Source organism: Rhinoraja longicauda, chromosome 19 (assembly GCF_053455715.1).
Source record: "Rhinoraja longicauda isolate Sanriku21f chromosome 19, sRhiLon1.1, whole genome shotgun sequence".
In the NCBI taxonomy this organism is placed as follows: Eukaryota; Metazoa; Chordata; class Chondrichthyes; order Rajiformes; family Arhynchobatidae; genus Rhinoraja; species Rhinoraja longicauda.
Window position 1 is genome coordinate 3,254,687 of NC_135971.1, and position 18,786 is coordinate 3,273,472.

At 51.8% G+C, this 18,786-nt stretch overlaps 2 protein-coding genes across 2 annotated transcripts in view; one reads left to right on the forward strand and one right to left on the reverse strand.

The window, feature by feature from the left end:
• Positions 1-18,786, reverse strand: part of LOC144603008 (zinc-binding protein A33-like) — an 852,507-nt gene that overhangs the window by 520,445 nt on the left and 313,276 nt on the right.
• The window catches only part of LOC144602496 (uncharacterized), a 37,998-nt gene that overhangs the window by 3,839 nt on the left and 15,373 nt on the right, over positions 1-18,786 (forward strand). The window contains 4 exon segments of the mRNA XM_078415627.1: positions 8,642-8,664; positions 8,746-8,864; positions 11,560-12,131; positions 16,297-16,334. Of these exon segments, the coding sequence (XP_078271753.1) occupies positions 8,642-8,664; positions 8,746-8,864; positions 11,560-12,131; positions 16,297-16,334 (752 nt within the window).

Sequence of the window (18,786 nt, forward strand, 5' to 3'; positions counted from 1 at the left end):
AGGTACACCACATCCTCCAACTCTCCCCTGTCATTTTTCCTAGTTACATCCTCAAAACATTCCAGAAGGTTAGTCAAGCATGATTTCCCCTTTGTAAATCCATGCTGGCTCGGAACGACCCTCTTACTGCTATCCAAATGCTCCGCAATTTCGTCCTCCCTTTTTCTCTCTCCCTCCTTTCTTAAAAAGTGGGATAACATTAGCTACCCTCCAATCCACAGGAACTGATTCTGAATCTATAGAACATTGGGAAATAGAAACATAGAAAATAGGTGCAGGAGTAGTCCATTCGGCCCTTCGAGCCTGCACCGCCATTCAATATGATCATGGCTGATCATCCAGCTCAGTAGCCTGTACCTGCCTTCTCTCCATACCCCCTGATCCCTTTAGCAAAAAGGGCCACATCTAACACCCTCTTAAATATAGCCAATGAACTGGCCTCAACTACCTTCTGTGGCAGAGAATTCCACAGACTCACCACTCTCTGTGTGAAGAAATGTTTTCTCATCACGGTCCTAAAAGACTTCCCCCTTATCCTTAAGCTGTGACCCCTGGTTCTGGACTCCCCCAACCTCGGGAACAATCTTCCCGCATCTAGCCTCTCCAACCCCTTAAGAATTTTATATGTTTCTATAAGATCCCCCCTCAGTCTTCTAAATTCCAGCGAGTACAAGCCAAGTCTATCCAGTCTTTCCTCATATGCAAGTCCCGCCATCCCAGGGATTAATCTGGTGAACCTTCTCTGTACTCCCTCTAAGTCAAGAACGTCTTTCCTCAGGTTAGGAGACCAAAACTGCACACAATACTCCAGGTGCGGTCTCACCAAGGCCCTGTACAACTGCAGCAGAACCTCCCTGCTCCTAAACTCAAATCCTCTTGCTATGAATGCCAACATACCATTCGCTTTCTTCACTGCCTGCTGCACCTGCATGCTTGCTTTCAATGACTGGTGCACCATGACACCCAGGTCACGTTGCATCTCCCCTTCTCCCAATCGGTCACCATTCAGGTAATACTCTGCTTTCCTGTTCTTGCCGCCAAAGTGGATAACCTCACATTTATCCACATTATATTGCATCTGCCATGCATTTGCCCACTCGTCTAATCTATCCAAGTCACTCTGCAGCCTTCTAGCATCCTCCTCGCAGCTAACACTGCCACCCAGCTTCGTGTCATCCGCAAACTTAGAGATGTTGCATTCAATTCCCTCGTCCAAATCATTAATATACACTGTAAATAACTGGGGTCCCAGCACTGAGCCTTGCGGTACCCCACTAGTCACTGCCTGCCATTCCGAAAAGGACCCGTTTATTCCTACTCTTTGCTTCCTGTCCGCCAACCAATTTTCTACCCACCTCAAAACTGAACCCTCAATACCGTGTGCTTTAAGTTTGTACACCAATCTCCTATGTGGGACCTTTTCGAAGGCCTTCTGAAAGTCCAGATATAACACATGGACTGGTTCTCCCTTATCCACTCTACTAGTTGCATCCTCGAAAAATTCTATAAGATTCGTCAGACATGATTTACCTTTGGTAAATCCATGCTGACTTTGTCCGATGATTTCATCACTTTCCAAATGTGATGCTATCACATCTTTAATAACTGACTCTAGCATTTTCCCCACTACCGATGTTAGGCTAACTGGTCTATAATTCCCCGTTTTCTCTCTCCCTCCCTTTTTAAAAAGTGGGGTTACATTAGCTACCCTCCAGTCCTCAGGAACTACTCCAGAATCTAAAGAGTTTTGAAAAAGTATCACTAATGCATCCACTATTTCTGAGGCTACTTCCTTAAGCACTCTGGGATGCAGCCTATCTGGCCCTGGGGATTTATCTGCCTTTAATCCATTTAATTTACCTAACACCACTTCCCGACTAACCTGGATTTCCCTCAGTTCCTCCATCTCATTAGACCACTGGTCCCCCGCTATTTCCGGCAGACGGTTTATGTCTTCCTTAGTGAAGACAGAACCAAAGTATTTGTTCAATTGGTCTGCCATCTCCTTGTTCCCTATGATCAATTCACCTGTTTCCGACTGCAAGGGACCTACATTTGCCTTAACTAATCTTTTTCTCTTGACATATCTATAAAAGCTTTTGCAGTCTGTTTTTATGTTCATTGCCAGTTTTCCCTCATAGTCTATTTTCCCTTTCCTAATTAAGCCCTTTGTCCTCCTCTGCTGGACTCTGAATTTCTCCCAGTCCTCTGGTATGCTACTTTTTCTGGCTAATCTGTATGCTTCATCTTTTGTTTTAATACTATCCTTGATTTCCCTTGTTAGCCATGGATGCACTACCTTTCCTGGTTTGTTCTTTTGCCAAACTGGGATGAACACTTGTTGTAGTTCATCCATGCGACCTTTAAATGCCTTCCATTGCATGTCCACCGTCAACCCTTTCAGCATCAATCGCCAGTCTATCTTGGACAATTCACGCCTCATACCCTCAAAGTTACCTTTCTTTAAGTTCAGAACACTTGTTTCTGTATCGACTTTGTCACTCTCCATCCTAATGAAGAACTCTGCCATATTATGATCACTCTTGCCCAAGGGGCCTCGCACAACAAGACTGCTAACTAACCCTTCCTCATTACTCAATACCCAGTCTAGAATGGCCTGTTCTCTCGTTGGCTCCTCGACATGTTGGTTTAGAAAACCATCTCTCAAACATTCCAAGAAATCCTCTTCCTCAGCACCCCTGCCAGTTTGGTTCACCCAATCTATATGTAGATTGAAGTCACCCATTATAACTGCTGCACCTTTAGTGCATGCATTTCTAATTTCCTGCTTGATGCCATCCCCAACCTCCCTACTGCTGTTAGGTGGCCTGTACACAACTCCCACTAGCGTTTTCTGCCCCTTAGTGTTTCGTAGCTCTACCCATATCGATTCCACTTCCTCCAAGCTAATGTCCTTCCTTTCCACTGCTTTAATCTCCTCTCTAACCAGTAACGCTACCCCACCTCCTTTTCCTTTCTGTCTATCCCGCCTGAATATAGAATATCCCTGGATGTTGAGCTCCCAGCCTTGGTCACCCTGGAGCCATGTCTCCGTAATCCCAACTATATCATAATCATTAATAACTATCTCCACATTTAATTCATCCACCTTATTACGTATACTCCTTGCATTGAGACACAAAGCCTTCAGGCTTGTTTTTACAACTCTCTTACCGGTTATACAATTATGTTGAAAAGTGGCCCTTTTTGATTTTTGCCCTGGATTTGTCTGCCTACCACTTTTACTTTTCACCTTGCTACCTGTTGCTTCTACCCTCATTTTACACCCCTCTGTCCCTCTGCTCCTGCTCCCATCCCCCTGCCACATTAGTTTAAATCCTCCCCGACAGCACTAGCAAACACTCCCCCTAGGACATTGGTTCCATTCCAGCTCAGGTGCAGACCGTCCTGTTTGTACTGGTCCCACCTCTCCCAGAACTGGTTCCAATGTCCTAAAAATTTGAATCCCTCCCCCTTGCACCATTTTTCAAGCCATGTATTCATCTGAAATATCCTCCTATTCCTACTCTGACTAGCACGTGGCACTGGTAGTAATCCAGAGATTATTACCTTTGAGGTCCTACTTTTTAGTTTATCTCCTAGCTCTCTAAATTCACCTTGTAGGACCTCATCCCGTTTTTTACCTAAATCGTTGGTGCCGACGTGCACCACGACAACTGGCTGCTCACCCTCCCCCTTCAGAATGTCCTGCAGCCGCTCAGAGATATCCCTGACCCTTGCACCAGGGAGGCAACATACCATCCTGGAGTCTCGTTTGCGGCCGCAGAAACGCCTATCTATTCCCCTTACAATTGAATCCCCTGTCACTATAGCCCTTCCACTCTTTTTCCTCCCCTCTTTTGCCGCAGAGCCACCCACGGTGCCATGGACTTGGCTGCTGCTGCCTTCCCCTGATGAGCCATCTCCCCCAACAGTACCCAAAATGACATATCTGTTTAGGAGGGAGATGACCGCAGGGGACTCCTGCACTACCTGCCAACTGCTACGCTGGCTAGTGGCCACCCGTTTCCTTTCTGTCTGCTTATCTTTTACATGCGGTGTGGCCAACTCACTGTACGTGCTATCCATGACCTTCTCAGCATCGTGGATGCTCCAGAATGACTCCAACCGCAGCTCCAACCGTTCAAAGCGGTTTGCCAGGAGCTGCAGCTGGACACACTTCCTGCACACGTAGTCATCAGGGACACCGACAATATCCCTGATCTCCCACATGTTGCAGGATGAGCATTCCACGGGGCCGATCTCATCTGACATGTCTTACCCCCAAATTAAATCAAATCCCTCTTAATCCTTTAAACTGTACCTTTACTAAAAAGCACTGAACCCTTAACTTACTGAACCCTGAACTCACTGAACCCTTAACTCACTGAACCCTTAACTCACTGAAATCTTAACTCACTGAACCCTTAACTCACTGAACCCTTAACTCACTGAACCCTGAACTCACTGAACCCTGAACTCACTGAACCCTGAACTCACTGAATCCTTAACTAAAAGTACGAACAAAAAGCAGAATTACAACCCTGGGGCTACGCCCAATCAGCTGCTTCCTCTAGTCCGCTTCCACCAATCAGCGGCTTCCTCTAGAACACTTCTTTTGAAGTGTGAGGGAACGTTTTTATCTCCAACCGCCTCCAACTGCTCCTGGGCCTCTGGGTGAACAAAGCCCCGCGCTGGGTTTTTAAACCTACCGCCCGGATGCTGCTCCAACCGCCTCCAACCGCTCCTGGGCCTCTGGGTGAACAAAGCCCCGCGCTGGGTTAAACCTACCGCCCGGACGCTGCTCCAACCGCTTCTCAATGCGTCCACAATTTCTAGAGCCACCTCCTTAAGTACCCTGGGATGCAGACCATCAGGCCCTGGGGAATTATCAGCCATCAGTCCCATCAGTCTACACCACACCATTTCCTGCCTAATGTGAATTTCCTTCAGTTCCTCCGTCACCCTAGGATCTCTGGTCACTAGAACATCTGCGAGATTGTTTGTATCTTCCTTAGTGAAGACAGGTCCAAAGTACCGGTTTAACTCGTCTGCCATTACCTTGTTCCCCTGCTTCTGTCTTCAAGGGACCCACATTTGCCTTGACTACTTTTTCCTCTTCACATACCTAAAAAAGCTTTTACTATCCTTCTTTATATTATTGGCTAGTTTGCCCTCGTACCTCATCTTTTCTCCCCGTATTGCCTTTTTAGTTATCTTCTGTTGCTCTTTAAAAGAGTCCCGATCCTTTGGCTTCCCACTCTTCTTTGCTATGTTATACTTCTTCTCTTTTATTTTTATGCTGTCCTTGACTTCCCTTGTCAGCCACGGGTGCCTCTTACTCCCCTTAGAATCGTTCCTCCTCTTTGGGATATATTGATCCTGCAACTTCTGCATTATTCCCAGGAATACCTGCCATTGCTGTTCCACCGTCTTCCCTGCTTTCAGGGCCTCCTTCCAGACAATTCAGGCCAGCTCCTGCGTCATGCCTCTGTAATCCCCTTTGCTATACTGTAATACTGACACTTCAGATTTTCCCTTCTCCCTTTGTAGAGTAAAACTTATCATATTGTGATCACTGCTTCCTAATGGCTCTTTTACCTCAAATCCACTTATCAGATCAGGTTCATTACACAACACTAAATCCAGAATTGCCTTCTCCCTGGTCGGTTCCAGTACAAGCTGTTCTAAGAATCCATCTCGGAGGCACTCCAAAAAACTCTCTTTCCTGGGGTCCATTACCAACCTCATTTTCCCAGTCAATCTGCATGTTGAAATCTCCCATAACAATAGACAATAGACAATAGGTGCAGGAGTAGGCCATTCAGCCCTTCGAGCCAGCACCGCCATTCAATGCGATCATGGCTGATCACTCTCAATCAGTACCCCGTTCCTGCCTTCTCCCCATACCCCTCACTCCGCTATCCTTAAGAGCTCTATCCAGCACTCTCTTGAAAGCATCCAACGAACTGGCCTCCACTGCCTTCTGAGGCAGAGAATTCCACATCTTCACCATTCTCTGACTGAAAAAGTTCTTCCTCATCTCCGTTCTAAATGGCCTACCCCTTATTTTTAAACTGTGGCCCCTTGTTCTGGACTCCCCCAACATTGGGAACATGTTTCCTGCCTCTAATGTGTCCAATCCCCTAATTATCTTATATGTTTCAATAAGATCCCCCCTCATCCTTCTAAATTCCAGTGTATACAAGCCCAATCGCTCCAGCCTTTCAACATACGACAGTCCCGCCATTCCGGGAATTAACCTAGTGAACCTACGCTGCCCGCCCTCCATAGCAAGAATATCCTTCCTCAAATTTGGAGACCAAAACTGCACACAGTACTCCAGGTGCGGTCTCACCAGGGCCCGGTACAACTGTAGAAGGACCTCTTTGCTCCTATACTCAACTCCTCTTGTTATGAAGGCCAACATTCCATTGGCTTTCTTCACTGCCTGCTGTACCTGCATGCTTCCTTTCATTGACTGGTGCACTAGGACACCCAGATCTCGTTGAACTCCCCCTCCTCCTAACTTGACACCATTCAGATAATAATCTGCCTTTCTATTCTTACTTCCTAAGTGAATAACCTCACACTTATCTACATTAAACTGCATCTGCCATGTATCCGCCCACTCACACAACCTGTCCAAGTCACCCTGCAGCCTTATTGCATCTTCCTCACAATTCACACTACCCCCCAGCTTAGTATCATCTGCAAATTTGCTAATGGTACTTTTAATCCCTTCGTCTAAGTCATTAATGTATATCGTAAATAGCTGGGGTCCCAGCACCGAACCTTGCGGTACCCCACTGGTCACTGCCTGCCATTCCGAAAGGGACCCATTTATCCCCACTCTTTGCTTTCTGTCTGTCAATCAATTTTCAATCCATGTCAGTACCCTACCCCCAATACCATGTGCCCTAATTTTGCCCACTAATCTCCTATGTTAACCACCGTAGCATTACATTTGCGACATGCCAATTTTAGCTCCTGATTCAACTTGCACCCTATGTCGAGGCTACTGTTTGGGGGCCTGTAGATAACTCCCATTAGGGTATTTTTACCTTTACAATTCCTCATTTCTATCCCTACTGATTCTACATCTCCTGATTCTATGTCACCCCATTGCAAGGGAGTGAATATCATTCCTTACCAACAGACCGAACTCAACCCCTCTGCCCCCCTGTCTGTCTTTTCTATAAGTTGTGTACCCCAGAATATTCAGTTCCCAGCCCTGGTCCTCCTGTAGCCATGTCTCAGTGATTTCCACAACATCATACTTGCCAATGTCTAACTGAGCCTCAAACACATCCACTTTATTTTTTATACTTCGCGCATTTAAATACAACACTTTAATGTCTCAGTGATTTCCACAACATCATACTTGCCAATGTCTAACTGAGCCTCAAGCACATCCACTTTATTTTTTATACTTCGCGCATTTAAATACAACACTTTAATTTCGTTATTCACCTCCCCTCTCACACCGGTCACAATTGGGCCTGACTTTACCCTCTTATCCCTTCTAGAACTTCCCTTCCCATTTATTCGAGAGTCCTTTGCAATTTCTCCTGTATACGCTTCCCCTTTAACTCCATCATCATATTACCAATTTGCCAACCCCTCCCCCCCCCCCCCCCCCCCCCCACTATTTAGTTTAAAGCCACACGTGTAGCATTAGCAAACCTGCCTGCCAGAATGTTGGTCCCCCTGCTGTTAAGGGGCAACCCATCCCTCTTGTACAGGTCACCCCTACCCCAGAAGAGATCCCAGTGGTCTTGAAATCTAAATCACTGCTCCCTGCACCAGCCCCTCAGCCATACATTCATATCCCCGATCTCTCTGTTCCTGCCCTCACCAGCACGAAGTACAGGCAGCAGTCCAGAGACAACCAACTTCGACTTCCTACTTCTCAGTCTCTCTTCCTAACTCTCTAAACTCATGTTGCAGTATCTACTTCCTCTTCCTCCCGACGTCGATCGTGCCCAAATGCACAACTATTTCCGGTTGATCACATTCCCTCGCTAGGATGTTCTGGGGCCATATTACTACCTCACTCACATTAGCACACCCCATTCAATCGCAGGACTGGCTGCATCTTTATCGGGAAGTGTAGTTGTACTTATCACATTGAGCCTGTCATATTTTACATGTTGTTCAAGCCAAGTCCTCTCCTAGTCTGACATGAACATCTAGTCACAAGTGGCAACATGATGTCTGTGGAGACAAAGGTTGGTAGACGATATACGTCCCCTCTTGCTGACCCACAGGGTGCAAGACGAATCAGGGGACGCTTGAAGGGGCAATGCAGGATCTTTAGTGAATACGATAGAAGAAAATTCCAAGGCATGTAACACAGACATTAAACGTAAGATGGTAACAGTGAAGAGAGGGTGACCCCTGTTGGACAAATGAGGTAATTCACGACAGGAACCAGAGGAGGTTGAATCGCCCCATCAGTCCCGTATTAAATATACGCTTTACATGTAATTAATACATAATACTGCACTGATGTGGCGCTGCGCCAGCATTAAGTGCTGGGATCTGTCGGAAAATTGTAATAATTTGGCTGAAATCCCTGCTGTCACGATGTGGACGCTCAGTGTAAATTAATTGATCTTTCTGATGTTTTATATTTCAGGAGGAAACTCGTCAGAAGAGGAGGTGAGACTCTCTACACTGTTTTGGAAAGTAACCCAGAAATCGTTGATGCGTGTCTTATAACCGGGTGTGTAATTAATGCAGGATAAGTGATGATCACCAGTTGTTGTCAGTAGCAGACCGTAGCTTGGCCGTTGGAAAGTTCGATCACCTATTTTTGTTGAACACGGTGTTGAGAGAAACGATTGATTCCTTCAAAAGAGGTAAAATATAAATAATTGTTCGTGACCTGTAAGTATTAGAAACATAGAAACATAGGAAATAGGTGCAGGACGAGGGCATTCGGCCCTTCAAGCCAGCACCGCCATTCGTTTTGATCGTGGCTGATCGTCCACAATCAATAACCCGTGCCTGCCTTCTCCCCATATCCCTTGATTCCACGAGCCCCTAATTCATTGCATGTAAAGGGCATATTTGATATTGGACATGGGACTCTTCAACTTACTCTCGTTCCAGGCGTCAATTACCTCCTTTATCCAACAGGGGTCGCCCTCGCTTCACTGTTAATCGCTTGCGTTTAATGTCTGTATAACATACCTTGGAATTATCTTCCATCCGACTCGACAAGGATCCTTCATTGCTCTTTCTAGCCCTCCTGATTCCCTGTAGGTCAGCCAGGGGGGAGATAGAGGTCAAGTAGAGATTGGATCACATGCATTCGAAACGATGGAGATGTAGGGGGGGGGGGTGAATGAGCAGAGTGGGCATGATGTGCTGAACGTTGTTACACTGGAATTTAGAAGGATGAGAGGGGATCTTATCGAAACATATAAGACTATTAAGGGGCTGGACACGTTAGAGGGGGGAAACATGTTCCCAATGTTGGGGGAGTCCAGAACCAGGGGCCACAGTTTAAGAATAAGGGGTAGGCCATTTAAAACGGAGATGAGGGAAAACGTTTGCAGTCAGAGAGTTGTAAATCTGTGAAATTCTCTGCCTCAGAAGGCAGTGGAGGCCAGTTCTCTGAATGCATTGAAGAAAGAGCTAGATAGAGCTCTTAAGGTTAGCGGAGTCAGGGGGTATGGGAAGAAGGCAGGAACGGGGTACTGATTGAGAATGATCAGCCATGATCACATTCATTGGTGGTGCAGGCTCGAAGGGCCGAATGGCCTACTCCTGCACCTATTGTCCAGTGTCTATTGTTATTCATTGCAATGTTTTCCCCACCGTTTCCTCCGCTCGGCCGGCTCTCTCCAGACACGGGGTTTGAAATCAGAAGTGGAAACCCCGTGGCAACAGATCCACAGATCCCCACATAGTCTCCCTCCAGCTCAAGGAGTTTTGTCCCTGCTGTTGGATGTTGGTGGAGTTGCGCGCGGTCCTGATGCCAATTTACAGGAAGCGCAGTCCGTCATTCCCGTTCCAGACTCTCATCCCTGCTGTCCCGAAATCCCGAAACTCCTGCCATTGACTCCATTTATACCTCCCGCTGCCTCGGCAAGGCCAGCAGCATAATCAAGGACGAGTCGCACCCTGGCCACTCCCTCTTCTCCCCTCTCCCATCAGGCAAGAGGTACAGAAGTGTAAAAATGCACACCTCCAGATTCAGGGACAGTTTCTTCCCAGCTGTTATCAGGGAACTGAATCATTCTACCACAACCAGAGAGCAGTGCTGAACTACTATCTTCCACGTTGGTGATCCTCGGACTATCCTTGATCGCACCTTCCTGGCTTTACATTGCACTAAACATTATTCCCACATCATGTATCTGCAAACGTATTGATTGTAATCATGTATTGTCTTTCTACTGACTGGTTAGCACTCATCAAACTATTTTCGCTGTACCTTGGTAAACTGTAACTCCTCTTCCGACACCTCCAATCCCTCGCGGTCCCCTCCTTTCCTCGCTACTCCAGTCCGCTTCATCCTACCCGCCTAACACGGCTCCTTATCACAATCACAATAAAACTTTATTAGCCAAGTATGTTTTGCAACATACGAGGAACTTCATTTGCCATACCATTTACATAACAGTAAAAAGCAACAGGACACACAAAATACATTTTAACGTAAACATCCACCACAGTGACCCCTCCACATTCCTCACTGTGATGGAAGGTGAAAAACAGTTCAATCTCTCCCTTCTTTGTCCTCCAGCGGTCGGGGGCTTGAACCTTCTGTGACCAGATGTGTCCATGGTCCCAGATCCCACATTTTAAGGCAGAGATAGCTGGATTCTGAGTTAGTACAGGTGTCAGAGGTTATAGGGAGAAGGCAGGAGAAAGGGGTTAGAAGCGAGAGATAGATCAGCCACGATTGAATGGTGGAGTAGACTTGATGGGCCGAATGGCCTCATTCGAATACTTTCATTTATGACATTATGACCGTCCAAATTCACCTGATAACCCAGCCCTTCAGACCTGATGAAGTTGTTGTAAACCCTTTTGCTCCCACTCCAATTGACTAACAAACCCACCCTTCCCTTTGTCTCACCCTCCACTCAAAAACACAGGAGCAGGTCATCTGGCCCCTCGTGTCTGCCCCCTTTCACTGTGATCATGACGACTCCACCACGCACCTTTACCTCCTCTTTAACAACCTCAAATTACCACTCACCTCTATATCCTCCTGCTCCGATCTGCCTCCATATCTGAATAACCCGCTTCGTTCCTCCATCCTCACCGCAATCTGGCAATCCTCCTCACTCTCCGCACTCGTCCTCCCCGTCCACCCTCCCCCACCTCACGAAGTTCCCCTCTCCATCTCTGGATTAAAAACTCCGGGGAAGATGTCTGTTGTCCAACCGATGTGGTTGTGGGTGAAACCCCGGGCAGGGTTTCAGTTGTCCGCCCGCCTGTGCCTGAGACCGAGCGGCCTCTCCCCCGGTCCCGGGGCCGCGCTGCCCGAGTCTCCCCCCGACCCCCGGGGACTCTCTGATTCTCTGCTTCTCCCCCCAGTCTCCGTCACCCTGGATGTGGAAACAGCGCATGCGCAGCTCGAGGTGTCTGAGGATCGGAAGATGGTGAGATGGACCGGGCCCCGGAGGAGTCTCCCTGACACCGGGAAGAGGTTTACAGTCAGTGTGTGTGTGCTGGGATCGGAGGGATTCACATCGGGGAGACATTACTGGGAGGTGGAGGTCGAGGGGAGTCTGGGCTGGTGGGGTCTGGGAGTCGCCGCCGAGTCTGTGGAGAGGAAGGGAAAGCTCACACTGACCCCGGAGACTGGATTCTGGCTCATCAGGCGGTTGGATGACGGGTTTGATGCATTCACCTCCCCTCCATCCCGTCTCCCCGCCCGTCCCATTCCCGGGAGGGTGGGAGTTTATCTCAGTTACGAGTCCGGGACAGTTTCATTTTACGACGCGGACACCAAGTCCCATCTCTACACCTTCACTGGGAATAAATTCACGGAGAAACGTTATCCTTTCTTCGGGCCTTGGCGTAAAGACCACTGGCTGAGAATCTGCTCCGGTTCCGCTCCGGGTGTGTAAAAGGGTCGGGTCCCGGGACCGGCGTCAGGAGCGGGGCTCAGGGGCTGTGGGGCAGAAACCCGGTGGACAACAGGTCGGCGCTGAACGGCTCCCATTTAATCCCCAAACTGCAACATGACCTCCCAACTTCCATCCTCAATACTCTGATGAAGGCCAATGTGCCAAAGCCTTTTTGACCGCCTTATCTACCTGCGACTCGACCTTCAAGGAACCATGCCCCTGAACTCCTAGATCCCTCTGCTCTACAACACTCCCCAGAGGACTACTGTTCACTGTGTGGGTCCTGCCCTTGTCCGACGTCACAAAATGCAACACCTCATTACAACATCGCAGGCTCCAGTCTGCGACCCGCTGGCGCGCACATCACCCGCTGTGGCTCCGCTCACGTTTGTAACTCTTCACCTTTAACTTGACGTTTAATAAAGTCTTTAAAAAATAACCCGTGTTTGAGTTCTCTCCGCGTCTCCGCGTCACGGTACAGAGATCTCTTCAAACAGCAGACACAAGGATCCGTGGATACTGGTTTTACAAAAGGAAAAAGACACACAGTGTGCTGGAGTAACTCAGCGGGTCAGGCAGCATCTGTGGAGAACATGGATAGGTGACTTTGGCGGCAAGAACAGGAAAGCAGAGTATTACCTGAATGGTGAACGATTAGGAGAAGGGGAGATGCAACGTGACCTGGGTGTCATGGTGCACCAGTCATTGAAAGCAAGCGTGCAGGTGCAGCAGGCAGTGAAGAAAGCGAATGGTATGTTGGCATTCATAGCAAGAGGATTCGAGTTTAGGAGCAGGGAAGTTCTACTGCAATTGTAGAGCCTTGGTGAGAGCGCACCTGGAGTATTGTGTGCATTTTTCGTCTCCTAATCTGAGGAAAGACGTTCTTGCCTTAGAGGGAGTACAGAGAAGGTTCACTAGATTGATCCCTGGGATTTCGGGACTTTCATATGAAGAAAGACTGGATAGACTAGGCTTGTACTCACTAGAATTTAGAAGACTGAGGGGGGATCTTATAGAAACATATAAAATTCTTAAGGGGTTGGAGAGGCTAGAGAGTGGTTCACACAGAGAGTGGTGAGTGTGTGGAATTCTCTGCCACAGAAGGTAGTTGAGGTCAGTTCATTGGCTATATTTAAGAGGGAGTTAGATGTGGCCCTTTTTGCTAAAGGGATCAGGGGGTATGGAGAGAAGGCAGGTACGGGATACTGAGCTGGATGATCAGCCATGATCATATTGAATGGCGGTGCAGGCTCGAAGGGCCGAATGGCCTACTCCTGCACCTATTTTCTATGTCTATGTTTCCATGTGACGTTTCACAGAGTGCTGGAGTAAATCAGTGGGTCAGGCAGCATCTCTGGAGAACATTGATAGGTGACGTTTCACAGAGTGCTGGAGTAACTCCGCGGGTCAGGCAGCATCTGTGGAGAACATAGTTATCCATGTTCTCCGGATTTGGTGCCTGGGCCGCTGAGTTAATCCAGCAGTTTGTGTCCAGGTGTCTTTTTATGTTTCGTTTATAGTATTTGGTTGTAGAGACACAGCACAGAAACAGACCCTTCGGCCCACCGTGTCCGTGCCGATCAGCGATCACCCTGTACAATAATTCTATCCTACGCACTCCATATAACCATATAACCATATAACAACTACAGCATGGAAACAGGCCTGTTCGGCCCTACCAGTCCACGCCGACCACTCTCCCTGACCTAGTCTCATCTACCTGCACTCAGACCATAACCCTCCAATCCCCTCCCATCCATATACCTATCCAATTTACTCTTAAATAATAAAATCGAGCCAGCCTCCACCACTTCCACCGGAAGCCCATTCCATACAGCCACAACCCTCTGAGTAAAGAAATTACCCCTCATGTTACCCCTAAACCTTTGTCCCTCAATTCTGAAGCTATGTCCCCTTGTTGGAATCTTCCCCCCTCTCAAAGGGAAAAGCCTACCCACGTCAACTCTGTCCGTCCCTCTCAAAATTTAAAAAACCTCTATCAAGTCCCCCCTCAACCTTCTACGCTCCAAAGAATAAAGACCCAACCTGTTCAACCTCTCTCTGTAGCCCATGTGCTGAAACCCAGGCAACATTCTAGTAAATCTCCTCTGTACCCTCTCCATTTTGTCGACATCCTTCCTATAATTTGGCGACCAGAACTGCACACCATACTCCAGATTCGGCCTCACCAATGCCCTGTACAATTTTAACATTACATCCCAACTTCTATACTCGATGCTCTGATTTATAAAGGTAAGCATACCAAACGCCTTCTTCACCACCCTATCCACATGAGATTCCACCTTCAGGGAACAATGCACAGTTATTCCCAGATCCCTCTGTTCCACTGCATTCCTCAATTCCCTACCATTTACCCTGTACGTCCTATTTTGATTTGTCCTACCAAAATGCAGCACCTCACACTCGGGACAATTTGCAATTTTACCCAAACAAATTAACCTACAAACCTGCAGTGTGGAAACCGGAGCACCCGGAGAAAACCCACTCGGTCACAGGTACATACTCTGTACTGACAGCACCCGTAGTCAGGATTGAACCTGGGTCTTTGCGCTGTGAGGCAGCAACACTACCCGCTGCGCCGCTGTGCCGACCCTGGTTTAGGTTTGGAGATACAGCATGGAAACAGGCCCTTCGGCCCATCGTGTCCACGCCGACCATCGATCACCCGTTCACACACTCGTTCTATAATATCCCACACTCTCATCCTCTCCTAATAGGGGGGATATTTACAGAGGGCCGATTAATCCACACGTCTCTGGGGTGTGTGTGTGTGGGGTGTGTGGGGGTGGGGCGGAGCACCCGGAGAAACCCCACGTGGTCACGGGGAGAACGTACAAGCTCTGTACAGACAGCACCCGAGGTCGGGATGGAACCCGGGTCTCTGGCGCTTTGAGGCAGCAGCTCTACCCGCTGCGCCGCCCCCGGTGTGGGGCAGCTGACCGCGACCGGGGGTCCCGGGTACAGGTCAGGGGGTGGGGGGGGGAGGGGAGCTGCGGATGGTTACTTGTGGAAGCGGGTGAGGGCTGAGAGAGTGAGGGGGAGGGAGGGGGTGGGAGCCGCCATCTTCTGCTGCTTCTGCGTCTTCACCTTCTGCTCCATGCTCCTCCGCACCCGGTCCTGTGGGCAGAGCGGCCCGTTTAGACGGTAACCCCAGACCCCCGGGGAAGGGGGACAAGGTGACAGCCCTCCCCTCACACCGTCACCAACATACCCCACTCACTCCAACCCACTCACCCTACCTCTCCCCTCACATCCTCCCCTCCCCTTTCCCTCCTCGCCCCCTCACCCTCCACTCCCCCCAACGTCTCCCCCTGCTTCCCCTCACTCATCCTCCCCCCCCACACTCTTTCCCTTCACCCACTCCTTACACCTCACCCCTCCCACTTTGCCCCACCCCACTACCTCACCACCTCTCTCCTCCCCATCCTCTCTCTCCTCTCCCCCTTCCTCACTCCTCCCTCAGCCACTCCCTTCCCTCACCCTCCACGCCCCATCTCCCTCTCTCTCTCCCCCTCGTCCTCCTCATCCCCTCTCCCCTCCCTTACCTCACCCCTCCCCATTGCCCCACCCACTCCTCCCCCCATCTCCCTCTTCCTCTTCATCACCTCCCTCACTCCCCCCTCCCTCACCCACTTCCCCAATCCCTCCCTCCTCCGTCCCTCCCTGCTCCTCCATCACTCTCTCCACCCCCTCACACTCTTGCCTCCCCATTACCTCTCCCTCTCCCCACATCCCTCACGCTCTCCCCCCTCCCCAATCCCTCCCTCCCCTCCCTCCGCCCCCCTCCGTCACTTCCCTCCCTCCCTCTCCCCCCCTCACCCTCCGGTCGCCGCCGGCCACCAGCTTCTTCCTGCGCTCCAGGTTCCCGCTGGAGCTGCGGCCCTTCATCCGCCGCCTTGGCTCAAACTTGTCCGTCTCCGTGGGGTCGTAGCCCTGCGGGGGGGGGGGGGGGGGCAGGGGGTTCATGAGAGGTGGGGGGAAGGGGGACGGGGAGAGGGTTTCGGGGGGGGGGGTGGGACTAACACCGGGCGCTGCACCCTGTCGCGTTGCCTCTGCCCAGGGCAGTGGGTCGGAGCGGGAGAGGATCGTGGGGGGGGGGGGAGGTAGAAGGAGAGGGTGGGGGGGGGGGGTCTCTAACATTCACCAGGCGCTGCACCCTGTCGCGATGCCTCTGTTCCAGGGAAAGGGGGTCGACCTGCCCCAGGCGCTGCGGCTCCAGTGAGATCAGCTCCGGCTGCAGCTGTAACACAGGCAGGGTCAGCGACACGGAGAGAGACACCCACCCTCACATGGGGAACCCCCCACTCCCCTCCGACCCCCACAGGGGGGGCCAACTCCCCCCCCACACACACACACAGACAGACCCCCCCCACACACACACAACCTCCCCCCCACACAGACCCCCCTACACACACACACGGACCCCACACACGCACACAGTCCCCTCCCCCCCACACACACACACAGACACCCCCACACGCACACACACAGACAGCCCCCCCACACACACACAACCTCCCCCCCACACAGCCCCCCCCATACACACACAGCCCACCCCCCCAAACAAACACCGCCCACACACAAACAGACCCGACACACACATACACACAGACCCCCCCCCCCACACACACACACTGACCCCTCCACACACAGACCCACCACACACTGACCCCCCCTACCACACACACAGACCCCCCCCTACCACACACACAAAAACTCCCCCCCCCCGCACCTCATCCTCCGCTTGCAATGTGTACCCCTTTCTTCACACCCCCCCCCCCCTCACCCTCACACACACTCCCCTCCCCAGGTTACCCCCTTCCCCTCACACCACCCCCCCCCACCTCCTGCCCCTGTCCCTCCCACTCCCCCCCACGCCCCACATTCATGGTCTTCCCCCCTACACTCCCCCTTCCGCGACCCCCAGCATTTCACCCCCTCCCACCCCTTACCCCTCTCTTGTATCTTGTGCTCTTCACTTCCGAAGAGTCCACCAGGAGCAGACTGGAAGGAACACTTTTTAAATTTGCTGGGGACAATCTTCACATTTACACCGAGCCAATTAACCGACAAACCTGCACGTCTTTGGAGTGCGGGGAGGAAATGGAGACCCCGGAGAAAACCCACGCAGGTCACGGGGAGAACGTGCAAACTCCGTACAGACAGCACCTGTAGTCGGGATGGAACCCGGGTCTCCGGCATAGCATTCGCTGCAAGGCAGCAACTCTACCGCTGCGCCACCGTGACCGCCCTGCTCTGCTCTGTGCTCCCAATTCCTTCCCTCCTCCTCTCCTTCCCTTTCCCCACCCCCCTCCCTCACACACCCACCTTCTCCAACAGGGCCTTCACCTCCCATTCCTGCCGCTGCTTCTTACTGCGGTTCAGGTTACTCTCCAGCCCGTCAAAGTTTGCCTCTCCGGCCCCTGCGGTGGACGAGAGCACCGGTCACTCCCTCCCCGGACCATCCTACCCCCCCCCTCCCCCAGACCACCGTACCCACTCCCCCCCTCCGGACTACCCTACCCAACCCCTCCCCTCCTCCCCAGACCACCCCCCTACCCCCTCCCCCGACCACCCTCCCCTCCCCCCTCACCCAACCTCCCTACCTTCCCCTCCCACCCCGGACCTCCCTACCAACCCTATCATATCCACCCCCCGGACCACCCTACCTCCCCCTCCCTCCTCCCCCCCAGAACATCCTACCTCCCCTCCCCTCCTCCCCTCCCCCGACCACCCTACCCCAGCCACACCTCCTCCCCGGACCACATACCTTCCCTCCCCTCCACCCCACCCCCAACGACCCTACCTTCCCCTCCTCCAACCAGACCACCGTACCCCAACCCCCCGGACCACCCTACCCCCCTTCCTCCTCCCACCAGACTACCCTACCTCCCCCTCCCCTCCCCCAACCACCCTAACCCCGCCTCCCCTCCTCCCCCGAGACCATCCTACCCCCCTCCCCATCCCCCCCGGACCACCCTACCCCCCTCCCCTCGCCCCCGGACCACCCTCCCCACACCCCCCTCCCCCCGGACCACCCAACCCCTCGCCTCCCCAGACCACCGTACCCCCTATCCACTCCCCCCGGACCACCCTACCCACCCCTCCCCCAGACCACCCTACCCCCCCCCCCCCCCCCCACACGATCCACCCCCCGGACTACCACACCTCCCCTTCCCCCCTGGAACACCCTACCCAATCCCTCCCCTCCCCCGACCACCCTACTCACCCCCTCCCCAGACCACCGTACCCCCCTCCCCTCCTCCCCAGACTACCCTACCCCCCCCCCCCCCGGGCCACCCTACCCAACCCCTCCCCCCCGAACCACCCCTACCTCCCCCCTCCCCTCCTCCCCGATCACACTACACCCCCTCCTCCCCCGACCACCCTACCCTCCTCCCGCCCGGACCATCCTACCGAACCCCTCCCCTCCTCAAAGTCAGGGGGGAATCTGTGTCTCTGGCACCGTGCCGCCCATGGACGTCCGTCTGTGGAGTGTGAGAGGAAACCGGAGCACCCGGAGACAACCCACGCAGGTCACGGGGAGAAGGTACACTACGTACAGACAGCGCCCGTAGTGGGGATCGAAGCCGGGTCCCTGGCGTTGCCGGGTAGCGGCTCTACCCGCTACGCCACCGTTGTGCCCACTCACCTGGCACCAGCATGCTGG